General features: G+C 37.5%; 1 protein-coding gene across 1 annotated transcript in view; it reads right to left on the bottom strand.

Moving 5' to 3' along the window:
- Nucleotides 1-310: 310 nt before the first annotated feature.
- The window catches only part of OPRM1 (opioid receptor mu 1), a 55,744-nt gene continuing 29,480 nt past the window's right edge, over nucleotides 311-26,574 (bottom strand). The window contains exons 2-4 of the mRNA XM_043964265.1: nucleotides 17,531-17,883; nucleotides 13,029-13,549; nucleotides 311-613 (exon numbers count right to left, since the gene is read on the bottom strand). Coding sequence (XP_043820200.1) covers nucleotides 575-613; nucleotides 13,029-13,549; nucleotides 17,531-17,883 — 913 coding nt within the window. The 3' untranslated portion in view covers nucleotides 311-574. The remainder of the gene's footprint in view (nucleotides 614-13,028; nucleotides 13,550-17,530; nucleotides 17,884-26,574) is intronic.

Genomic DNA, 26,574 nt, shown 5'->3' with positions numbered 1-26,574 from the left:
CTATATGTGTATATATACATGTGTATACACGTGTATGCACAATGCATATTTATGTGTATATGTATGTATGTATACACACATACACACACACATATCTCATCAAACACTAATAAGATTTGGCCTTCCTATAAAAAGATACTTTGATGCTCAGAGGTAGCTTTTACCTTACACATTACAGTGATGGATATACTAATGAATGATATTTTCAATGATGTGGTCATATATATTTATATGAAAACTAAAGACTATATACAGGTGTTGGAATCATCTGCTGAGATGACCATAATTCACATAACACAGCATGGTTTGGCCCTGGTGGCTCTATTCTTCATGACTATATATACTTTCCTGCAAGACTGCATAGCCTGTTCCCTCCATTCTGTTTGCTTGCCATACGTTGAATACCCCCTTAGATGTACAAAGAAGAGTCATCAGAGAGGAGCGGAAGTGTGAAGCCTTGGGAAGCAGGCATTTCCCATCTAGACAACAGTCCACCCTCTCCATATTCTCATAGCAACCTGCTCAGACACTGGTGCTGGTGTCCAACTGCTTTGAGCTCGAGTAGGAGACCTTGTCACGGCAGTGGAGCAGTTTCTGCTTCCAAGTTTTCTAGCTGAAAAGAAAGAAATTGAAAAGCAATTATGAGCAAGTTCTCTTGGAATATTAGCAGGTGAAATGAAAGTCTTTCTTATTGATATCAACAGAAACCTCCCAAAGAAGACATATGAAAAGCCTCCTTCAGAGGTGGGAGCATGGGAGTGGTGAACACTAAACATGATGTCAGACTTTTTTTGATATGTTAGTTTGTTTTGTTGAAATGTCTCCCCCACCTCTTTTTTATCCTTTGTCATATGGGATTGGTGTGTAGAATGCTACACTAAGAGTCAGGAAGATCTGTATTCAAATCCTTCCTCAGACCCATATTAACTTGTGTGTGCCTAGACAAGTTATTTAATCTGTCTTCCCTTCAGTTTCCTCATCTGTAAAATAAAGATAATAATAATACCTGCTTCATAGGTATGTTGTATCAAATTAAAGGAAAAATATGCAAAGTCCTTTTCAAAATTTAAAGTGCTACATAAATTTTAACTATTATTATTATTATTATTACTTTCATTGAGGAGGATAGACTTTGGAAATATAGGTTATATAAAAATAAAACACATCAATACCATTTATTTGAACAAGTATATAAAACCATGGTGAAATGCACATGTGTAATCCCTGCTACTGGGGAGGTCAAGACTAGTGGTTCTTTGAATTTCAGAATTCTTAGCTGCAACTGGGCTAACATTGACTGCGTATCTATACTAAGTCTACCACCAATATGCTAAGTCATTGGGATCAAGGAACTTCTTACTCAGGGGTGACCCAAACAAGATCAAAACTTCTATACTGATCAACAGTAGAATCGGGCTTATGAATAGTGACTGAATTTACAGCCTGAGTAAGATAGGGAGACCCAATCTTCAGAAAAGAAAAATGTAGATCTTTAGGGTCATTAGCATATCTTGGCTTCTGAGTACTCCATAAAACAGCAGTTGTATATAAATCATCCCAAAGGAGCCAAAGTCCTTTCTCTTACCCTAGAAACCCCAAAGTGACAAACTTTAAGGCTAAAAAGTTACACTAACTTCATGTTTGCTCATGAGCATTTGTGTCAGCTTCATTAGGAAACACATTTATATTTTAAGATATTGGCTTACAAATGGAGCTTCTGAGTTTCTATTCAACACAAACCATCTACATTTGGGAATAAATAGACATGGGAGTATTTCTGTTGGCAACTATACTATAACTTATAGTCTATAGGGGTTGCCTAGTGGTATGGAATGGATAATTATCTTGGCCATGGTAACCCAGTTAGTATGTCTCCTCGTCTATTATTTCATGTTGCCTTTCACATTTGTCTTCCAATGAGAAATAATTATGGCATAAAGAGGAAGCTTTATTGCTAAGAGGAGAATGATTGCCTGTGAAAGTAGAGCTATGGCTTTGAATGTCTCTTTACCACTGTCACTGAAGTCTTATTTGGACTAATAGAACACGATATATATTAGATTCCTAATGACTATATTAGATGAGTTTTTGGGACAAATTGTTTAGAAGAAGAAACAATAAAGTAAATGAACAAACAGCCTTGCCATTTATGCTGTGCTGCTGTGCTATTAAGCTCTAGCTCAATCCTAAATAATAATGATAATGACAATAACAATAATAATAAAATTCTCAGCCAGATGGGCCTGATAGCTTAGGGTATCAGGCAAATTCAGAGTGTGAAGAAATATACCCTATCTCTCTCCAATCACTACATGAACTGAATGAAGGTCAGTGATTCTGAAGAGTTTTCCCTTGTGGTATTGAATAAAAACCAAACCAAACCAAACCAAAAACTACATCCAGGAGATGTGAAGTCCTTTCATACTCTTCACTATTCCTAATTGATCCCCTGTTTCCTTATTCATCATTTAATTAATCAACAGACTTTAATTAAGCACTTATTTTGTCTCAGGTATAGAACTAGATTAGTGATACAAAGACAAAAATGAAACAGTGATTGCTTTGAAGGAGCTTACATTCTGGGGAGACAATATGAACATATATAAGTACAAACAAAATAGATATACGGTAGTTTTATTTTGGAGGAAGGCACTAGTTGTTTGTGGGGGGAAGAGATCAGGAGAGTCCTCGTGTCAAAGCTATGCTTGAGCTGAGTTTTGAAGAAGGTCAGAGATGAGGATAGAATGCATTCCAGAAACAGATGATAGCCAATACGAAGGCAGAAAGATGGCAGATGGTATGTTGTGTGTGAACAAAAGTAGGAAAGCCAGTCTGGCTCGACCATAGAATGTTGGAAAGGAACTAATACATACAGGATGGGACTAAGGAAGTTCCTCTATTCCTTACCATTTTTCCTTTGCAAACCCTTGTAACCTTCCTCATCTCAAGCAGAACTACAAGTTTTTCTTCCCCTACTTTTTTGCTTGTCTTTCTTCTGAGATTACCTTACATTCACAATGTATATCTTATAGGTACATTTTTTTTTTTGGCATGTTGGGCCTCGCCCATTACAATGTGATCTCTATTAGTGATCTCCAATTTAATTATTTTTCTCCAGTTCAGCCTTGATATCTCTTATTTGTACATAGTTGTTTTTTATGTTCTCTCTTCTCCCCTTTGCTTTAGACTGTGAGCTCCCTGAGAGCAAGGACTGTCTTTTGCCTTTATTTGTATTTACAAATACTCAGCACAGTGCATGGAACATTGTAAGGACTTGTGAATGCTTATTGATTAATTGAAAAAGGAAACTTTTTTTAAGAGCAGAAAAAAACCCCATTTCATAGGAATGCACAACAAATGGGTCATCTAACTTTTGAGGGTGTAAAATTTTGTTTGTGCTGCTAAGCTGGATGATTATACAGTTTGCACTTTGTAGGATTGTGTTTATTGAAATTAACCAGCCTTTACATAGCACTGTTTTGTTCTTAATGTTATACATTGTTTTTGCCCTGGCTACCAAACTACTTTGTAAAAGCTATTTGAGAAGCAGATATTTTAAAAGTCTTCATCTGTCCCATCCATTACATTTAGAACAAAATCATAAAATATTTTTGAATAACCCTCCGGGTCTTGTTTTCCTAATCTTTAAAATGAGGTAGTGGCGCTGGATGATCTTCAAAGTCCCTTCCAGCTGCATCATCCCAGGACTATTCTGACTTGCTCAATGAAGCTAATCTCAGTAATTTGTTGCTGATGGTTTTTTAAAACTATGTTGTAACTATTTGAATGGTGATATTAGATAGACTCTCTGATAATGGTGATAGCATTCTGAAGCCCCAAGGAGAGAGCTCAATGACGTGCTTTTTAATAGATTAAAGCACAAACTTCCAGCATTGCAAATTTCCATCTGTGGCACAGTAAATGCTCCATGCAGAAAGAATTAAATAGCTTTCTCTCAAAAAAAACCCCAAAAACCAAAAAACCAAAACCAACAACAAACAAAACAAAAACCCCCAACCAAAACATAGACCATTTTAAGAGTCATAGTCTCATGTCTAGATTAGCCAAATTTAATCATTCTAGGAGATTTCTGACCAAAAGAATAATTTAGGAAATGTGACAAAGAAAAGGGGAAAGGGAGGAGGAAGAAGAAAGAGAATAGCATAATCTAGTTAAATAGATAATTATAGGATGGCCAATGCACATTCCTTCAATCAGGAATGCAAAGCAATCACAGAACCTACTGAATTCACTGTTTTTTTTTTTCCTATAGATAAGAGGTATTTTAATATTCTTTCCTAAAGCTCCTAGAAGCTGTAAACAGATTCAAAGATTACTTAAGCAAATAATTATTTCAGTTATCCATATTTCTCTTTTATTAATTTCTACTTTGGTCAGGCATTTCTGAGGCTCTTTGTGTAACCAAACCTAGTGTTTGGGAAATTGGTTAGTATTTATTTGTATCAGGGGGTTGATCAGGGAATCCTGGCCAACTGATTCCCACAAGTCCACTTAATGATACTATAAGGCAACTGAGAACAAGAGGTATAAGAGGATATCCCTTTAAAATTTGGGGAATGGAGAACTCACCTCATCAGGGATTCCCCATCAACTCCCTACTAGATTAATTACCAATAGCAATGCTTTCTTTTTTTTTTTAGTGAGGCAATTGGGGTTAAGTGACTTGCCCAGGGTCACACAGCTAGTAAGTGTGTGTTAAGTGTCTGAGGCTGGATTTGAACTCAGGTACTCCTGACTCCAGGGCCGGTGCTCTATCCACTGCGCCACCTAGCCGCCCCCAGCAATGCTTTGTTAATGCTTGGGGTAGGAGAAAGAAACATGCTAATAATTGAAATGGAGTAGAAAAAGGAAATTAACCTTTCCAAAGATTGATAGATTTTTGCAAAAGCTCAGGTTTCCTTATATCTCTAGTGTCTAGGTTAGAAGAGAAAAAAGAACAAAGATGACATATAAATCAACCAAGAAACATTCTTAAAGCACCCTACTATCAGGTAATATACTAGGGGCTGGGAATACTGTGTAACTTGTCATCCAGTTTCTAGAATGCTAAATCTTCTTTAGAATTATATGCTTCTCTATGTTTTCTGAATCTCTATCCTTGAAGTACGTTATCGATACATATTCAGCTTATTATAAATCTTCAGAATGGAACGTCCACTCTATCATTCATCTTTAACATAAAATTATTTTATACACACAATAGATAAGATCCTGATCACAGGGCTTTTTTTCCCTTTTCTTTTCTCTGTCTTTGGTAGCATGAAGGCACTTTGCCATGTGTAAAAGAGTGAAGGGCATTATTGATATAGACCATTTCTAGCTCTTAAATGTGAATATTCTTTAGGAGCTTTGAAGTCAATGATTCTGCTACAAAGAAAAGAGATACCAAAGGGGAAAACAAGGAGAAAAGGTACAAAGTGAGGCCCCCAAATTCTTTACTTCAGGGAGATCATTATTAGAAAAAAAAGAACATGAAAAACTTTTTTCTTTTGCCAAATGCAAAGGGCCTTGCTTTATGATCTTTTGTTTTACAATTTGGACTTCACTTACTGACTATACTCACACACACACACACACACACACACAGATACACACATAGACAGACATAGACACACATACAAAGTGTGATTAACAGCTGGGACTAAAAGCAGCCAAACTGTTTAGACAAATAACCAGTTAGTGATTTCATTTCAGTCAAAATGTCTATGCTCATTTATGTGTGGGGGTAGTCAGACAGCTTTTTTTTTTTTTTGGTTCAGGCCTGTAATTTCCTCCCTCTTTATTGTGGATCCACAATTTTCCTGCAGTTTAAGTCACAGATGATTTCCTGTTATAGTAAGCCATTAAGTGACTTGTCAAAGGTAATACAGTCAGTATGCCACATGCAGAATTTGAACCCAGGTCTTCCTTACTCTGATACTGGCTCTCTAACCACTATTCACTTCCGCACTTCCTCTCTGGTACACAGGTAAAAGCAAACCACCATTTTTGATGAAGCAAATGAAAAGAGATGAAATAAAATTCTAACTGAAATCTTAATTTGAACCAAATAAGAAAATTAAAATCTCAGTTGAACTACCTCCTTAAAGAATAAGAACAATCCACTGTCATTTAGACCACATGCCCAATATTTTCTGGAACCACATATTGAAACACAAAATTATAGTAACAAATGTAATCCTTACATTGCCTATGTTATGCTAAAAAAAAACCCCTGTCTTCAAATCTCCATATTATATGTGATAGATATAGTCTATTCTTAAAGCTGTGTCTAGTTTTGTTAATAATAATTTCTCAAATTAAGTTAAATCATATATCTTGATTATAAATGCCAGTTCACTTTTACAAACATTCCTAAAAAATACAAAATCCCCATTTGTGGAAAAGAAAATATCATCTACTGATGAGCCTTATATAACAGCAGATTGTTATTATTATTGTTGTTATTATTATTATTATTATTTGTGGGGCAATGAGGGTTAAGTGACTTGCCCAGGGTCACACAGCTAGTAAGTTTCAAGTGTCTGAGGCTGGAATTGAATTCAGGTCCTCCTGAATTCAGGGACAGTGCTTTATCTACTTCGACACCTAGCTGCCCCGACTATTATTATTTTCTTTTTAACACAGACCAATAATTGAAGTTGACAGTAGTAACAGAATTCTCACTTTAATGAATCTTCGAAGTGGCTGTGCTTTGGTCCTTGTTGGTCCTTTAGTCATATCTCCATATTCTTTTTCTCTTTTCTCTTGTGCAATTCTAAGTGAACCAAAGCTTTTGAAAACTGGTCCTTGAGTAAGTAAACCTTAAGCTAAAACTTTATTGGACTTAATTGAACTCTAAAGGTTCTGAATTTACTGAATCTAAACCAGATTAATCTTAAAGTTAATTACCACCTAAGACTCTAATTAAATAAAATTTGTTAGCAATTTAATCCTGTTTTTTTTTTTAATAAGTAAAAGCTAAGAAAGATTTGTAGTTGATGATCTCCAAGGTCTCATTTACATCTAAACACTGTGACACCATCAACAATTTTTTTTTCTTCTGGTTCTGTTTATATTCAACTTGGAACTTGGGATATACCTAATGTATACCAGTTCTTCATGGATGCATGATTCATTTTAAAACTAAATTTGCTCTAATATTATAATACCAGGAAGAGTGACAGAGTGAAAAGGGAAGAAGGAGTGAGAGAGGTGAGATAAGAGGGGTAGAGAGAGGGAGATACAGAGAGAGAGAGAGACAAAGAGAGAGACAGAGACAGAGACAGAGACAGAGAGAGTGTGAGAGAGAGAGTGAGAGAGAGAGAGAGAGAGAAAGAGAGAGAGAGAAATAAATGAGAGAGAGAGAGAGAGAGAGAGAGAGAGAGAGAGAGAGAGAGAGAGAGAGAGAGAGAGAATGCAGCTGTTACCATGGTTTTACATCACAAAATTGAAGGGAAGGAAATTTTGGCCTTGCTGATCAAATGTGTGTTATTATATTCTAGCTCTGCAATTTGTGAGCCATTCTCATTTAGGGCTTTTGTCATGGGCTTTAAATGTCTTTCTCCACCATTTAGCCCCTAGCAGATGCCTAGTAAAAGCAAAGACCCAGGATATGGGAATACTCTAGTAGCCATTAAAAAATCATCTCTGTTTTAAGTCATCTCCTAACTGGAGATAGAACTAAGCTGAATGAATCAATTGTAATTCAGAGAGCCTTTTTAAAATTCTGAAGTCTTATTCCTGTGACTGGAATTACAAAAAAAAATCTGTTTATAAGATTTGTAAATTGGTAAAAAAAACAATAATAACAATAGTATGTCGAGGAGAAGGATTAATTGCTAGGTATACCCTATTTTAATTTGATCAAGGCTTTTGTTCTGACTTGGGTGTGAGATTGACATAGTAATACACTACTGGGGCAGAATTCAGGAAGACCTGTGTTCAAATATGGCCTTAGAGAATTAATACCTGTTTCCCTCAGATTCCTTATCTTTCAAATGAAAATAGTAATAACACCTATTTTCCAGGATTGTTGTGAGGATAAAATTAGATAATATTGGGAGAGTGCTTAGCCCAGTGCCTGATACATTGCAATTATTTAATAAATATTTCCTTCCTTCCTGCCCTCCCTCTTTCCTTCTTTCCTTTCTTCCTGTTGATTAATTCATTTATTTAGTAAGAAAACATTATAGAATGTGACATTATAAATTATAAATTATAGTCAGGACAACCTTAAGTCTATAAACTTGCTTCAAAAAGATTTTGATAATTGCATTTCAATATAATTAATTCATTTTCTTTTTAATCCTATGCGTTTTATTTTATATATTAGGAAATATTATTCTGAGGAAGGTTCCAAAAGCTTCATCAAACTTCAAAAGGAGTCCAGGATACAAAAAATGATAAGGACTCCTGATTTGATCCAGCTCCATTATTTTACAAATAGGAAAACTTGGTCACAGAGTTTTTAGGATACTTTCTCAAGGTCATCCTGATAGTAAGGAAGTAGAACTGGGCCTGTAAAATCAGCACATGTTCTAACTCAGCTCAGCATTTGGTCCTAAAATTTTGTTTAATGACAAAAAAGATCAATCTATTAGTATAACCAGTGAATTCAGTGAGAAAATGATGCTAAAGGTCAAGACTGACTTTTTTTTTTTTTAAAGTGAGGCAATTAGAGTTAAGTGACTTGCCCGGGGCCACACAGCTAGTCAGTGTTAAGTGTCTGAGTCTGGATTTGAACTCAGGTCCTCCTGACTCCAGGGCCTGTGCTCTATCCACCACGCCACCTAGCTGTCCCTAAGACTTTGACTTGTGAGAGTAATCCATAACAGTCAAAACAGCTAATTTGGTGGTCCTTTGTAGTCAGTTATTTCCAGTTGTTTTTCACTTGTGTCTGACTCTGTGACTCCATTTGGGCTTTTCTTGGTAAAGATACTGGCGTGGTTTGCCATTTTCTTCTCCAACTCATTTTACAGATGAGTCAATTGAGACAAACAGGGTTTAGTGACTTGCTCAGAGTCAATGCTAGTTAAGTGTCAGAGGCTGAATTTGAACTCAGGTCTTTTGACTCTGGGCCCAGCACTCTATCCAGTGTACCATTTAGCTGCCCTAGCTTATAGTTATTTGCCACACTTGTCACTGGGTCCTTGTCTCCCTGGTGAAACCCTAGAAATCAAATGGTACTGCATAAGGATCTATCATTTTCCTTGGGTCATGTTTAAGATTTTCATAAATCCACTTTAGGATAGAACTAAAATGGATTCAATAAGAAAGCTTTGGCCTGAAACCAAACTGTGAAGGCTGATAAGGAGAGGTCAGGGAAGCACAAATGATGGCTGAGGGAAGAATTAGAATGTAGAATACTTTTACTGAATGGGAGAAGTATTCAGGAACAGAACAAAGTTCAATAAAGGGCAAGTGAGGGTAACGTTTTATGGGGAAAAATCAATTGCACAAATACCATATGGGAAATGATAGTCTATGTGCAAGTGCATCTAATAAAGATCTAAGGGTCATAAAGATAATAAGCTGTGCATGAATCAGAATTTGCTGAAAGAGTAGGCGATTCTAGAATGCACAAAAATGGGACAACATGGCAAAGATATGAGGTAATCTGTTCACTGTGCTCAGCCTGGGGCATGTCCTCATTAGAGTATGGTGACCAGCACTGGGGATTCACAGTCTAAGACAGATGCCGATTATCCAAAGGCTAAACTCAGATGATGAATACCTTGGAATGTATGAGACTAGAGTAGAGGCTTTTGTTATTGGAATTATTTAGACTGGAAAAGATAATACAGAACAGAAATCTATAGGTTTTAGAACTGGAAGGGGATTTACGTTTCATCTAGGTCAACCATCTCATTTTATAGATGAGGAGACTAAGGTCATATAGCTAGTTGATGCTATATGCAGGTATGCAGGTCCCTTGATTCTGAATTCAAATGCCTAGTACATATCCTCAGTGACCAGGTGGCTGGACATCTGAATTGTCAGACTATGCAGGTGGGTTCTACTTTTCCATTTTTATCTCCATGTCCTGATGTGTCATGAAATATTTAGGTTCTTTGCCACAGATCCTTGTGCCTGCAATTGTGTCTCCACATTACATTTTGAGAACCAAATCATCTGATTTGGCTGGTTGTTTTTATTTGTTTTTGAAGATAACAGGATTACATTATGTACTGTCTGATCACTGATATAAGGACTTTAATTCTAGCTACATCATATATATTTTTGGTATATAGCTCCAATTGCTACTGAAGCCTCAGAGAAATAAATGTTTGTGTATAACTTCTTTGGCCCTAATAATGATGATATTTCACTAGAGATTAGAAGAAGGAACCTCAGGTTTTTCTGAATTTGCAAATATTGCTGCATTTCACTCTCTTGCTTCCTGGTGGCCTTCTTCCCCTGTATGACTTTCCCAGTTGGACAGTTTGGGAAGGCAGCCAATTCTTCGGCTAATGCATTTCCACTGGTATCTGACACTGCTGCAACTCCAAAGAGATAATGCTGAAGATAAAGCATAATTATTTTTTTTAAAGGCAGACCTTTTATTTACCTTAATCTGCACTGTGCTGGGACCATGTTAGAGACACATTAAGGTCACTGTCAGCATAAGGAAAGCCCATTTGCTGCTGGGAGCCAAGGTCATGCTTCTGTATCCAGGCCACATGACCAACAGAACAGAATGGAAGCTGGAACTGGAGTTTGGATGTAAAGAGGTCCTAGTAGTGAAGTACTACACTCCACCTAAGAGCTCACTTTCCACAGAGACAGAGCTTGTGTCAGGTGGGAAGGAAAAGACCTAAACACAGAGTACTCTGATGCTTGCAATAAGTGATCATCATGCCACTTAAATGGAATAAAATAATTCAACTTACATTTGGGTCTTGGGCTTGGATTGTCATAATAATAGTAGTAGCAAGTATTTATATACCACTTTAAGGTTGGCAAACCCCTTTACAAATATCATCTCAATAACTGTCACAATAGCACCGGGAGGTAGATGTTATAATTAACTCCATTTTACTAATGGGGAAACTGAGGCAGGCAGTGATCAAGTGTCTTGCTCAGGGTCACATCAGTTAGAAAGTGTCTGAAAGGAAATTTGAAGTCAGGTTTGTCTACATTTCAAGTTCTGTGCTCTAGCCACAGCACCACCCAACTATCTAATCATATGAATTGCATCCTATAAGCCTTTACAGTAAGGGGTCTTAACCATGTGTGTGTGTGATGGATTCCTCTGGCAATCTGGAGAAGCCTATGGAGGTCTTCTCAGAGTAATGTTTTTAAATATATAAAATGAAGTATATAGAATTAAAATATTTATATATGTTGCATATAGTTATATATATACATGTGATAACTATATTTATTTATATGCTACGTTTACATGTATCATTATATAGGAACATATATGTGTATGTGTACATGTGCTTATATGTGTGTGTATAAAATAAGATCATGTACCCTAGGTCAATAATCTCTGCAGCATACTGGGCTTTGAATGGTCCATTAAAATTTTCCTTTCCTAAAATCCTAGACATATTTTAAATGAATCAGTGGAAACTGGAAGAGAGCTTAGAAAAAGGAACTAGGTAGAAAAGAGTTGGTAAAAGAATATGAAAGAGGGGGCACAGTGGATAAAGCACTGGCCTTGGATTCAGGAAGACCTGAGTTCAAATCCAGCCTCAGACACTTGACACTTAACTAGCTGTGTGACCCTGGGCAAGTCACTTAACTCTTATTGCCCGCAAAAACAAAACCAAAAGAATATGAAAGAGTCAAATAGGAGAAATAAGGCACCACTACCACCCTTCCAGCTTCTAATTTTTGAAATAGAAGTTGGAACAGGTAATATTCTCACACACACACACACACACACACACACACACACACACACACACATACACACACACCCTTATACTTTCCTTTTCATTCATTTTAGCAGGTCAGCAGCCTATTATACGGACTCTCTTAGGAACAAACGTTTTTCTATTTCCTTGAGAATTGGTTAGTTTCATTAACATGAAGTGGAATAAATATCTATTTGGTAGCACATTCATAGATGCAATATGACTTTGACAGTCACAGCATGGTACTGTGGATAAGACAACTGAGGAGGTGATACTTTCTCTAGACACATAGTACCACCAAGAACAGTATCAAGGTCAGAATAATTTCAGATGAAAATGACAATGGTCAGAGATTACATGAAAATTCATAAAGTTCTTAGAAAAAAGACAGATTTGTAGGACTTCAGAGCTGGAAGGGAGCTTAAACTCCTCTTTTGATATATAAAGAAACTGAGTCACAGAGTAATGAAATAGACTAGTCTAAGCCTAGTCAGTGACAAGGCCAGGGCTACAGCTCAAGGTGTTTTTTATTTTTTTACTTCAAGTCCAAGGTTTTTTCAATATATCAAAATATATAGACTTATTCTAATACTGGAGATCTGGAAAGAGACCCTAGAATAGAACTATTTTGCTAGTTACGTTAGTGATATGAGAATGCCATAGATTAAGAAAAAAAAAGATTGGGGGCAGCTAGGTGGCAGTGGATAAAGCACTGGCCCTGGATTCAGGAGGACCTGAGTTCAAATCCAGTCTCAGACACTTGACACTTACTAGCTGTGTGACCCTGGGCAAGTCACTTAACCCTCATTGCCCTGAAAAAAAAAAGATTGTGGAAACTGATTAATATATAGAAAGAATGTATTGATCCAGCTACTAAAAGGCTTTTCTTTTTTATTTAAGTACATTTGTATTTGTGTGGCTACACCTAGGAATATATATGGACTTAATGTGTAAAAATAAGCTGCCTTGCTTCAACACACACACACACACACACACACACACACACACACACACACACACACACCAGACCTCCCCCCACCCCCACCCCCCGCCAAAACTTCACAATTGGAACTAGGTAGTAAATTACAAAACTTTCAAATTCAAGTCACTCTCAGTGGGAATAACTGATTCTGGACATGACATCTCAACCACTAGTCATACCTGATGGTTAGTCCTATCCACAGTGTTGGCAGTGGAAGGGTGGTCCCGAGTGTTTTGGCGAATTCGAGTCGAATTTTGTTGTTCGATAGTGGAGGAAGTGGGGATGCAGAACTCTCGGAAACATCTCTTGAAGTTTTCATCCAGGAATGCATAAAGGACTGGATTGAGACAGCTGTTTGTATACCCTAGAGCAATGCAGAAGTGCCAGGAAACAGTTTGGAAAGTAGTTTCAGGGATGGTGACCAAGGCTTTGATGATGACATAGATGTGAATGGGGGTCCAGCAGACTATAAACACAGCCACTACTACCAACACCATTCTGGTGATTCTTCTCAGGTTTCTGTCCTTCTCTTTGGAGCCAGACAGCATACGGACACTCTTGAGGCGTAAAATCATCAGACCATAACACACGGTAATGATGAGGACCGGCATGATGAAGGCAAAGATGAAAACACAGATCTTCAGCAGGTTTTCCCAGTACCAAGTTGGATGGGAAAATGTGAGTGTACAATCAATGGAACCTAGAATACAAGTTATAAAGAAGGATGAGCAATAATAGCATTGCAGACTTTCTTTATTGTTGTTTTTTAAATCATTGCCACAGCTGTTTATTGTGAAGGACCCTTGAACAAAAACTAAGTCTGTGCCTATGTATTATAATGAAATGGCTTGCTTCTCTGGATATTTCAGGAGGGATGTTTTGGTTTAAATTGTCTATATTACAATTTCTCTTAGATATTCAAAGGCATCTGTGAGCTTAGTGATGAGAATAATCCTTCCAGTGATTTAGCTCCCAATCCTCTCAACCCTGTGTTTGTCCTCCCATTATTTGGCCATGGGGGTTCTAGCCAGAGATGTACTGGAGCCAGTTCCCAATCGCTCTCATGAAACAATTGGTAAAATTTCACTGTGAGTATTTATATTTTGGAAACAGTGAAAAACTACAAACCAAGGCTTAATTAATTGTTTACACTCAAGAAATTGATGAAAATGTTAATAATAATTATAATTCAACGCAGAAGTGTGGAATATGTCTTTCTCTTCTTTCCCCCAAACCCGAGCAGTTGTTAAACATTTATCAGTATCCCTGGTTCTAGCCAACATAATAGGAGCCTTCTTGTTTTCTTTTAGCAATCAACGTAACTGTTGTCTGGCCACTCTCTTTCTTTTCTCCTTTCTTAGCTCACAATGTTTTTCTCCTTCCCAACTCTTGCCCTCATATTAAGAAACTTCAACATATATATTCACTGTCCCTCAAACACTCTAACCACTCAAGTCCTCAACTTACTTATTCCCCATGACATACTACTCCATCCCACCTCCATTGGTCAGACACAAAGATGGTCATACTGTTGATCTTGCCATCACCCACAATTTACCACCTCAACACTGAAGAATTCTGAAATCCCCATATCTTATTATGCTCTTATTGATTTTTATCTCTCTTTCTCTTTTCATTCCTTTATAAAACCATAATTTTTGTCTGCACCATGACTGTCAATCTCTTGATTGTTTAGTTCTTTCCCAGGCCATCTCCCCTGCACTAGCCACTCTATTCTTTTCCACATTTTGACCCATTGGTTAAACTTTCTGCCATCCTTCTTTTGTTTCATCCTTCTTTCTTATATTTTTATATTTGCATTTGTTTTGCAGGGCAATGAGGGTTAAGTGACTTGTCCAGGGTCACACAGCTAATGTCAAGTGTGTGAGGCTGGATTTGAACTCAGGTCCTCCTGAATTCAAGGCCTGTGCTTTATTCACTGCACCACCTAGCTGCCTCCCATCCTTCTTTCCTTGACTGGGCTTTCATTGCTGCTAGATAATTCTTGTAAATCTGCCTGATAACTCACTATCCTACTCTCCACAGCAGCTCTTACAAACCTTTTCATCCTTTCTTCCTCCCTTGACTCTCCTCCCCTTCCCCTGACTTCTCAGCTGAGAAACTTGACTCATTTTATGGAAAAAATGAGGTCATTTTATATGGGCTCCCTTTAATCCCTCTTTCCCCATCTCATATGATCCATTTGCCTTTTGCTATAATCTCTTTTACCCCTTCCTGTATCATATGCTGAATTGTCTTACTCCTTACCAAGGCTAACCTCTCACCCTCCTCAAGAGATCCCATTTTATCTGGTCTCCTCCAACATATTTCCCCCTCTGTCATTCCCACTCTATTACTTACTTTCAATCTTTCCCTGTTTGTTCACTCATTCCCTACTGTCTATAAACATTCCCATTTCTCTACCAGTCTGATGATGGGCAGGTAATCCTCATATGATCTTTCTATCTTGCTATCATCCTCTATTTCTTCTACCCTTTGTGGCTAAACTCTTTGGAAAAAATCTATCTACAATGGGTGCCTCTATTTTCTCTCCTCTCAGTCTCTTTTTGACCTCTTGCAATTTGCTTCTAACCTGATCACTCCATCAAAATTCCTCTCTCCAAAGTTATTAGTAATCTCTTGATTGCCAAATCCAGTGATCTTTTCTTAATCTTCATTCTTCTAAACTTCTCTGTACCTTTGGCACTGTTGATAACCCTTTCCTCCTCGATACTTTCTTATCTCTAGATTTTCGAGACACCACTCTCTCCCGGGTCTCTTCCTACCCATCTGACCACTCCTTCTAAGTCTCCTTTGCTAGATCCTTATCTAGATCATATCCTCTAACAGCATATATCCCACAGGGTTCTGTCCTTGGCTCTCTTTTCTTTACACTTTATACTTCTTCACTTGGTGATCTCTTCAGCATCCTTGGATCTAATTGCCATCTCAATGCTTATCATTCTCAAATCTACCTATATTGCTCCAACCATTCTGCTGACTTCCAGTCTTACATCTCAACTATCTTTCAGACATCTCAAACAGGATGTCCAGTAGACATCTTAAACTCAACTTGTCCAAAACCAGACTCATTCTTTTTCTCCCTAAATCCTGCCCCCCCCCCAATTCCTATTACTGTACAAGGCAATACCACTCTCCCACTAAATCAGGCTTACAGCCTAGGAGTCATCTTCAACTCCTCACTGTCTTTTGCCTCTCCCTCCCCCCATATCCAATCCTTGGCTGAGGTCTGTTGATTTCACTTTTGCATCACCTGTCAAATTCTCTACCTTCTCCCCTCTGACATTGCCACCATTCTGGTTCAGGCCCTCTGATGCATGGATTGTTGCAATAGCCTTCTAGTGGGTCTGCCTGCTCATCTCTGCCCACTCTAATCTAGCTTCCCTTTCAGCCACCAAAGTGATTTTTCTAAAGCACAGTTCTAATCATGTTACCCTCTACTCAACAAACTCTAGTCGCTTCCTACCATCTCTAGGATCAAATATACATTTCTCCATTTGGTATTTAAAGATCTTCTTAACCTAGAACCTTCCTACCTTTCCAGTCTACTTATATCTTACTCTCTTTTACATACTCTTTGATCTAGTGACATTGGCCTCCTTGCAGACACTCCATCTTTTGTCTCTGGGCATTTTCTCTGCCTGGAATTTTTGCCTCTTCATTTCTACCTACTGGTTTACCTGGCTTCCTTTAAATCCCTACTGTAGTTCCATCATCTACATGAAGCCTATGCCATTCCCTATCTTCTTAAGGAGGAGTGCCTTCCTTCTCTTATTTCCTATTTATCCTGAGAAATGAAGAAAGTAGGGGGAAGTTAGGTGGTGCAGTGGCTAGGGCACTGGTCCTGGATTCAGGAGGACCTGAGTTCAAATCTGGCCTCAGATACTTGACCCTTACTAGCTGTGTGACCCTGGGCAAGTCACTTAACCCTCATTGCCCCACAAAAAAAAAAGAAATGAAGGACGTATTTTTACCTATTTATACACCAATGAATTAAAAAATTAAAGAAACTATTTTGTTCCAAATCCTTTTTGGACTCTTTCCAACCAAGAGGTAAATAAACATCCATAACATATTATTCTGATGGCCCATGTGCTTCATTGGCATCCAAATGATATTACAAAAGCGAGGAGGCTGCCAACACATTGGGTAGATCCCTTATGGTGTACTTATAGGAAGACATGGACAATAGTTATTAAGAATTGATGAACATAGATCAGTAACAATTCATAGAAGGGAAGATCCATTATCTACAAGCTTACAATTTTACTAGATTATTGCATTTTCCTTAACTGCTGTCTTTGGGATGGGTCTTTGATTTTTATAGGCATAGGAAACTTTTGATGTGAAAATTTCTTCTGTTAATACAAGTTGGCTATTAATCTGTAAATAATTGTCTTAAAGAGTTGCCTAGGACACTGAAAGGTTAACTGACTTCCTTATGGTCACAAAATTAATCTATGTCACAGGCAGGAATTAAATATGTCTTCCTAATTTCAGGGTTGGTCCTTTCTCTTTTACATCATCTTGCCTATCAGAGAATTGGAGTAAGTACAGAAGAAAAAACGTTGATCAAAGCATATTGCCACCTCCAAATTCCTCTTTACTCAACTCTGCCCACATTTTGTATTGCACCATCACCCTTCAAATCATTACCAACCTTGCCTGTATTTTGTGGTAGCCATGAACATGACTGGAAGACCTATGGCTGAGGACAGTATCCAGTTGCAGACATTGACAATTTTGGCATTTCGGGGAGTACGGAAATCCAAGGCCTTGACTGGGTGGCAGACGGCAATGTAGCGATCAACACTCATGGTGCAGAGAGTAAAGATGCTGGTGAACATGTTGTAGTAGTCTATGGAGATCACAATCTTACAGAGGATAGTGCCAAAGGGCCAGGTGCCCATCAAGTAGTTGACACTTTGGAAGGGCAGTGTGCTGGTTGCTAGGGCATCTGCCAGGGCTAGATTGAAAATGTAGATGTTGGTGGCTGTCTTCATCTTGGTGTATCTGAAAGATAAACGAAGAGTGGTCATAGACTCAGTGAAATAATCAAAAGTAATTTAGTAAAAATTCTAGTTTTGTGAAAGTGCATTATTCTTGGTTATAAGGCAGGGAGGTGGTTTAGTGGATAAAGCATCAGGTTTCAAATCAAGAAGACCTAAGTTCGAATCTGGCTTTGGTCTCTTTATAAGTGACCTGGACAAGTCACTTAACCTCTGTCTTCCTCAGCTTCCTTCTTTAAAATGGGCATAATAATAGGATCTATCTCCCAGGCTTGTTGTGAGGATCAAAGGAGAAAATACTTGTGAAGTGCTTTACACACCTTAAAACACTATATAAATGCTAGTTGTTAATATTATTATTATTATTACATTTTTATTGATGGACAGACTCAAGAATATTAGATTTAAAAGGAAACCTTAGAGGTAATCTAGTCTAATGCTTTCAGTTTACAGATAAAGAAATTGAGCCCTAGAAAGAATGAATGATTTGCTCCAATATTTGCGTGTGTATGTGTGTGTAAAAATTCTATTTCACAGATGTAGTCTCAAAATTATCATTTTTCCCCATAGAGCATTTGAAATCTATATGTGATCTTTACAAAAAAAAAGTTAAAGATAAAACAAAGAAGCTGAAGCTCATGAATTGTTTGTAATCCTAAATATTTCCCAGGCAACTTAGAAAGGCAAACTGAAGGTAATCGAATCTCACTGGCAGAGGTTAAACAATTTTGTGTAATGATTATCCCCCCTTAGCTTTTTGTTGTAATTATCAGAAACCCTCTAAAAACCTCCAGAGGTAGGGTAATATTGACAAAACTTGTGTTGCACTGACTCTATGATAGAAACAGTGGCTCCAGGAAGCAGATATTTGGACTAGCTAGTCTAGAAAACCAATGTAAAAATAATAGTAGCTATTATTTATAAGGCACTTTAAGGTTTTCTTATCTCATTTTATCTTTTTTGTGTGTGTGTGTGAGGCAATTGGGGTTAAGTGACTTGCCCAGGTTCACACAGCTAGTGTCAAGTGTCTGAAGCTGAATTTGAACTCAGGTCCTCCTGAATCCAGGGCTGGTGCATTATCCATTGCACCACCTAGCTGCCCCAAATTTTTCTTTTCTTTTCTTTTCTTTTCTTTTCTTTTCTCTTCTCTTCTTTTCTTTTCTTTTCTTTTCTTTTCTTTTCTTTTCTTTTCTTTTCTTTTCTTTTCTTTTCTTTTCTTTTCTTTTCTTTTCTTTTCTTTTCTTTTTTTTCTTTCTTCCTTTTTTCTTTTTTTCATTTGATCTTCATCACAACCCTGTGAGGTAGGTGCTGTTAGTCTCCCTATTGTAGAACTGATGAAACTGAACTTGAGATTCCTGGTGTCATATAGGCAGAAAGTGTCTGAGGCAGGATTTGCATTGCTCTCTTCCTAACTCTATGTCCTAAACTCTATCCTCTCTGCCCCACCCACTACCTAGAATATGAAAAGAACCTGTGCTTTCCTAGGTGTTTGAGTCTACTTCATTCTAACCTGTGATTTAGTAGAGAAATTCTACTGAATAGCCTGAGGCAAATAGAGATTAAAGGTTCTTTTTTTTTTTTTTTTTTTGCAGGGCAATGGGGGTTAAGTGACTTGTCCAGGGTCACACAGCTAGTAAGTGTCAAGTGTCTGAGGCTGGATTTGAACTCAGGTTCTCCTGACTCCAGGGCCGGTACTCTATCCACTGCACCACCTAGCTGCCCCATTAAGGTTTCATTTTAAGGTAATACAGCTAATCTATTTCTGAATGGGCATAAGAACCCAGGACTTCTTGACCCCAAGACCAAAACTTTAGTCATCACCTCAGGTTATTTCTTTAGAAATGAATCTTTCGGGGGCAGCTAGGTGGTGCAGTGGATAGAGCACCGGCCCTGGAGTCAGGAGTACCTGAGTTCAAATCCGGCCTCAGACACTTAACACTTACTAGCTGTGTGACCCTGGGCAAGTCACTTAACCCCAATTGCCTCACTAAAAAAGAAAAAAAATTAAAAAAAAAAGAAATGAATCTTTCAAAAAGAAAAAAAAATGAATAAAATTGTCTTTAACTTAAGTAGCTAAAACATTTTTATTTTTATGAGGTTTTTAAAAAAATAACAAACTAAGGAACACAATTTTGAGGAGGGTTGTTCTTTTTTTTTTAGTTAAAAAGAAATTGTGAGTCTTTAAGCTTTGATATCACTGACCTTAATCAAAATCAGGTTTTAATGATGTTTCTGAGCAGAAGAGACAAGAACACTATTGATGGGTAGCTGCTGTTCATTACAGACTAGGCTGGTCTAAAGACTTTCCTGCTGCATTAGTCATTTTTCTACCAAGCAGAATCTACATTTCATACCTTATCTTTATCTATAATAGAGTGTTTTATGTTAAATATCAGCTCCTTCACTGTCAGGGTGGTGACTCATCATAACACATCTTAGCCTATTCTCTTATCTTGGAATTCAGTGCTTCTTGCTGTATGGTTATTTAAATTTTTTTTTAAAAATAATTTTCTCCTTCACTGAGATGAAGTTGAACAAAATTAGATTCTCTGTCCTATGTGTCATGCAAAGAAAATTGCACATTTATCTACTGAAACTATCCCAATTGACATTAAAAAAATAACTAAGGCACTGCTTAATTTTTCTTTATTTAAAGCAAAATAGCCCTTTTTCAGAAGTGACTCAAGTTTTATTTTTTTTCCTCTCCAAATTACTCACAAATTGAGTCACTGGTCTTTGTCTATATAGGTGAAATATAATCAGTCATGCTCCAGTTTATTAAGCAAGACTTTAGAGAATAGGTTGTGTACCTCAACTTCTCCTTCCCCAGACTCATAAGCATCTAGGTAGCATAGTGGATATAAAACTGAACTTGGAGTAATAGAGACCTGAGTTCAAATTCCTATCACAGATACTTCCTAGCTTACTAACTGTGGGTCTGGGCAAGTCATTTAGCCTCTCTTAATTTCCTCATCTGAAAAGTGGGAATGATATTAGCACCCGCCTCCAAGGATTATTGCAAAGATCAAATGAAATAACATTTGTAAAGCACTTTTCAAATCCCCAAATATTATGAAACTGTAGTTCTTTCAATTCTTTCCAATTCTGTCATAGTTATGTGGACATGATCAGAATGGGATGATGTATCCACACTGTGAAATGTTTAGGTGGTGTTATTTCATTTTATCCTCACAATAACCCTGGGGAGGTAGGTACTATTATTACCCCCATTTTACAGTTCAGAAAACTGAGGCAAACAGAGATTTAGTGTCTTGCCCAGGGTCACATAACTAATAAGTATCTGAGTTTTGATTTGAAGTCAGATCTTCATGAGTCCAGGTCCAGTGTTCTATTCATGGCACCACCTTCTGAGGGATGTAGAGCATCATTCAACTGAAATTCTTCTCTCCAAAGTTTCCAGTTATCACTTAATTGCCTCATATTTTTTTGACCTCTTTGCAGCCTTTGGCACTGTTGGTCACTTTCTCTCACTGGATACTCTATACACTATAGTATAGGTGTTTAATAAGTGTTGACTTATTGATAAAGAGTTAACCAATATCCTTATACTGAGCCCTTATCACTTTCTACGTGTGCTATTCCAATGCCTTCTAATTGGTCTCCTGACTAAAATCTCTTCCCATTTTAATCTATCTTCAATTTAGAAGCTAACATGATTTCCCCAAAGGGCAAGATCAATCATGTCATCCTATTCCATATACTCCGGTGGCTCCTTATTACCTATATGATAAAATATCCTCTTGTTTGGCATTTAAAACTCTTCACAACCTGATTCTCTCCTACTTTTCAGTCTTCTTATGCACACCTGTGTATACATATCTCATATTTACATTATTATTTTCCTATAGACTCTCCAATTAAAAGGTGAGCTCCTGGAGAGCAGGGACCTCTTTTTGTTTGGCTTTTCATGCCTGGTGCTTGGCACAATGCTTGGCACATAGTAAGCACTTAATAAAGCCTTGTTTACTAACTAAAAGAATTATCATTACTATTTACAGACCAAACAGCTAGTCCATGGAAGAGTGGGGAACTTAGGATCAAAGAAGCATAAACTTTGAGCTGATAGGGACTTTGGAGGTCAGAGAGCCCATCCTCCTTGTTTTACGAAGGCAGAAACTGAGGAAAAGTGTTTCCCCCACCTCCCCGCATCACACAGGTAGTAAGCAGTAGAGTCCAGGGGTTCTCTAGCACAAAATCTAGCCCAGGCTTAAGTCCAGATTCATTGATCTTTCTGTTGCCTTTTTTCCTGAACTTAGTCTGTTCCATGAAAAGAAAAAAAAGTCTATTCAAGATAATTTTTTTTAAACTCCTTTTGAAATCTGCCTTTGAATTGACCATGAACTCTTTCTGACTCCAGAAATAAAAACAAGTTTTGACTAAGGATGAACTTCTGAAAATTTTGGAAATGAGGGAAAAACTATTTTAGAACCCAGCTGGCCACTTGGAACAAGTTCTTTAAATAGCCTTGTCCCCTAGGTTTGGAGTTCATTGTAAAAGAAGAAATGAATGGGAAGTGCAGCAGGACACCTGCTCTACTTTGGACCCACTTTATTTTCCATGCTGTTGTTGAGCCAGGACATTCTAACTAATGATGTTTTGCAGCCTTTCCCTATTGCCACTGAAAGACAGGCTGTTTTTTTATTGAACTCACTAAGTCTTTACTATGTGTGGGTGTACCATTATTTGTTCTGTACCATATGCCACTTCAGTTTCTCACATCTGCCTCACATTTTATGTACATTTCACCTCTCAGAAAGAAGAGAGCAAAACAAAGTCTATCTCTGCTTCAAAATGGAAGTTAAGAATGACAGCACAGTTCCAAGAGTTGCTGTTCAGTCATTTCAGATTCTTCATGACCCTGGGGTTTTTTGTTTTTTTTTTGGCAAAGATACTAGAGTGGTTGGCCATTGCCTTCTCCAGCTCATTTGACAGATGAGGAAACTGAGGCAAATAGGGTTAAGTTACATGCCCAAGGGCATGCAGCAAGTAAGTGTATGAGGCCAGATTTGAACTAAGGAAGATGAGTCTTCTTTACTTCAGGCCCAATACTTTATCTACTGCACCACATAGTTACCCTACTGAATCCCTACTTAATGCCCAGGATCCAATTTAATGAAATAAAGATATGTTGCCCCAGATTGTAGGAAAATGTAGAGGGGATGAATATTCAAGTAAGCACCTTGCTTACCCTGTGGTTATCCAGTCTGAAAACTGGGCTATAAACATTTGTCAAGAGTAGGATGTCCTACACAAAGGCCAGCCATTGAAGTAATGCAAGGGGCTATCTGGTGTTAGTTTCAGATTGTTCCTCCTCAGAATATTTTGCATTTACTTTACACATGCCTATAAATATCCATGTTATCTGTCAGGAAAGAATGTAAGCTTCAAAAAAAAAAAAAGAATGTAAGCTTCTTGAGAGCAGCAGCTGGATTTTTTTTATCTTTGTATCTCTAGTGCTATACAAAGTGTCTGGTATATAGTAAGTGCTTAATAAATGCATATTGATTGATTAATTGATTAAGAGAGTGGGTACCATTTGCTTTTATTTGGCTCTTCTTGTACAAAATGACTGTTTACATGATTCAACATATATAACCTTTTTCTGATTGCTTAAGTGTGTCAGGGAGGGAGGGAGGGAGGGAGAAGAGGGAGGGAGGGAAGGATAGAATTTGGAACTCCAAACTTTTAAAAAACAGATGTTAAAAATTGTTTTAACATGTAATTGGGGGAAAATTATATATATATATATATACACACAAATATGTAAATACACATACACACATACATATGCATACACACGTATATGAGACAGAGAGAGAGACAGGAGAAATGCCTATTATGCTATGATTGAACGGGAGACATTTCACTTATTTCCATGTCTCAGACTGAAAAATAAAGGAATCAGAATTCAGATAAGCCAATGTGGGGTGAAAGAAGCAGGCTTTCTTAGCACTGTAGATAGGAGCATTACTATTATTTAGCACTTTGGCTCTTGGTGAGAGGACTCAGAAGGAAGGTTAGACATCTAGAATAGGAAATGAAATAGAGATAGATCACTTTGTTATTGAGATTGACTATCTGTGCTTCTGCATCTCCCTTTTTGTCTATCTCCTATTTACCTTTTCATATCCTTTCACACACTCAGAGAACATCAGAATTCATTCAATAATAATTTATTAAGTGCCTAATATGTGCCAGACCCTGGGCTAATTTAAAGGGACCTAAGTGGCCATCTATTCTGACAAATACTGGAAAATGAATCTTCACTACAATATATCTAAATGGTCATCCAGACTCTACTTAAAGACCTCCAATGAGTGGTATCCTAGTAAATGCTTAACAATTACATTGTGTGTGTGTGTATGTGTATAAATGTATATTTAAGTTTAACCTGTATCATTAACATTTTTCCTATTGTTTTCTTAGATCTAGACAATCAACAAAACAATAAATTAAGCCCTACTTTGTGGCATCTGCTGCCAATTTCCAAGGTGAAAGTTTAAAAATCAGATCTCATGAGCCTGTCTGAGCCGGCTCCAAAACATTCTTCCTCAAATGGAGGAGATACCTGGCAAAATATTACTCTTGCATAGTTAATGTAGGATACCTGACTTTGTAAGACAGAATATAATGACAATTATATTTATATAGTGCTTTAAAGTTTGCAAATTGTTTTACATATAGTTTCTCATTTTAATTGATACATTAGGTAGCATTTTTATAGTGCTTTAAGATTTGCAAAGTGCATTAAAACATTATCTCATTGATTGTCATAATCACTTTGGTGCTAGTATTATTCCTAGTTTACCAATGAGGAAACTGAGGGAAAAGTTAAGTGACTTACTCCGAGTCATACAGCTAGTAAGTATCTGAGACTGGATTTGAAATCAGATCTTTCTGATTCCAAGTCCAGGTTTTTATCTACTATATCATCTTTCTGGAGATAAGTTCTACTATTATTCCCATTTTACAGGTAAGGAAACTGAAGCTGTGGTAGGTTAAGTGACAACTACGTGACAATTAATGTGTGGGAGGCAGAATTAGAATGCACTTTGATTTACTTCCAAACAAAATCATGGGGTGGTTCAATATTAACTTGGACATCCTGCTGACAAAATGCTATGCTAGTCACTAGTAATATGAAGACAAATACAAGAGATACCCTTGCTCTTTATTTGTTGCCTTTTTTGTTTTTTGCAGGGCAATGGGGGTTAAGTGACTTGCCCAGGGTCACACAGCTAGTAAGTGTCAAGGGTCTGAGGCTGGATTTGAACTCAGGTACTCCTGAATCCAGGGCCTTATCCACTGCGCCATCTAGCTGCCCCTACCCTTGCTCTTTAGAGCCCTTTTGGCAGATATAATATGTTTTTGTTGTTGTTCAGTTGTTTCAGACTCTTCACGACTCCATTTGGAGTTTTCTTGGAAAATATATTGGAGTAGTTTGTTTCCTTCTCCAGCTCATTTGACAGATGAGAAAACTGAGGCAAAAGGCGTTAAGTGACTTGCCCAGGGTCACATGGCCAGTGTCTGAGGCCAGATTTGAATTTAGGAAGATGACTCTTCCTGTATCTAAGCCCAGTTCACTGCCCACTGTGCCACCTAGCTATCCATAACATATTTACTATTGACTAAACAGAGAGTGACTTTCAGGATACAGAGCGCTCTGAGGGGTAAGGGTGGCGTGGGGGGAGTTGGAGCTGGTGAAGATTTGGAAAGACTTTTGGTAGAGAGTAATTCCTGGGCTGAGCCTTGAAGGAAGAATGATTCTGTGAGGTGGAGGTGAATAGGGAGTTCATCCCAAGCTTGTTACCCAGTTTGGCTGGAACATGGAGTCTGAGAAAGAAGTAGCATAACATTGTAAGACAGTGGAGGTTTTTTTGTTTGTTTGTTTTTTTTAAGTGAGGCAATTGGGGTTAAGTGACTTGCCCAGGGTCACACAGCTAGTAAGTGTTAAGTGTCTGAGGCCACATTTGAACTCAGGTACTCCTGACTCCAGGGCCGGGGCTCTATCCACTTTGCCACCTGGCCGCCCCTCCAACAGTGGAGGTTTTTAAATGTCTGACTGAATGGTATGTACTTTGTCACTGAAACTGAGCTACTGTTTCACTGAAATACTGAATATTTTTGCAAAGGGTAATGTCATGTTCAGACTTCTGACTCTGGAATATTCCTTTGTTAGTTGTGTGGTAGAGAAGGCAAAAGCTGGAGGCAGAGAACTGATAAATAGAAATATGTATAGAATGATTGCATATATGTATGTATACACACACACACATATGTGTGTGTGTGTGTGTGTGTGTGTGTCTAAAGGTAACCATATCTCTAGGTGGGGAGGGGAGTGGGGAAAAAAAAGTAAATTTACATGATTATTATGTATTTAAAAGAATAGCAAGTTGTAGATAATAGATTTGCAGTTTCATGTGCAATCATCTTTTTAAAAATTATGTTATGGAAATGCTTGTTTTATTCCATAAATTAAAAATAAAATAAATAAAACTTTTAAAAAGCTGGAGGCAGAGAGAGCAATCAGTTGGTTATTTCAATAGTATGTGTATCTTTGTTATGAGGGCCTGAATTTTCATTGTGGGTCTGTGAGTAGAGATAAAAGGAGAGAGTATGGGAAATGGAAAAGTGGAATTGGAAAGCTTTCATGACGGATTAAGTCAAGAAGTAA

The sequence above is a fragment of the Dromiciops gliroides genome, chromosome 4 (assembly GCF_019393635.1).
Source record: "Dromiciops gliroides isolate mDroGli1 chromosome 4, mDroGli1.pri, whole genome shotgun sequence".
In the NCBI taxonomy this organism is placed as follows: Eukaryota; Metazoa; Chordata; class Mammalia; order Microbiotheria; family Microbiotheriidae; genus Dromiciops; species Dromiciops gliroides.
Note: the sequence above shows the minus strand (reverse complement) of the source record. Positions and strands in the feature narration are given on the sequence as shown.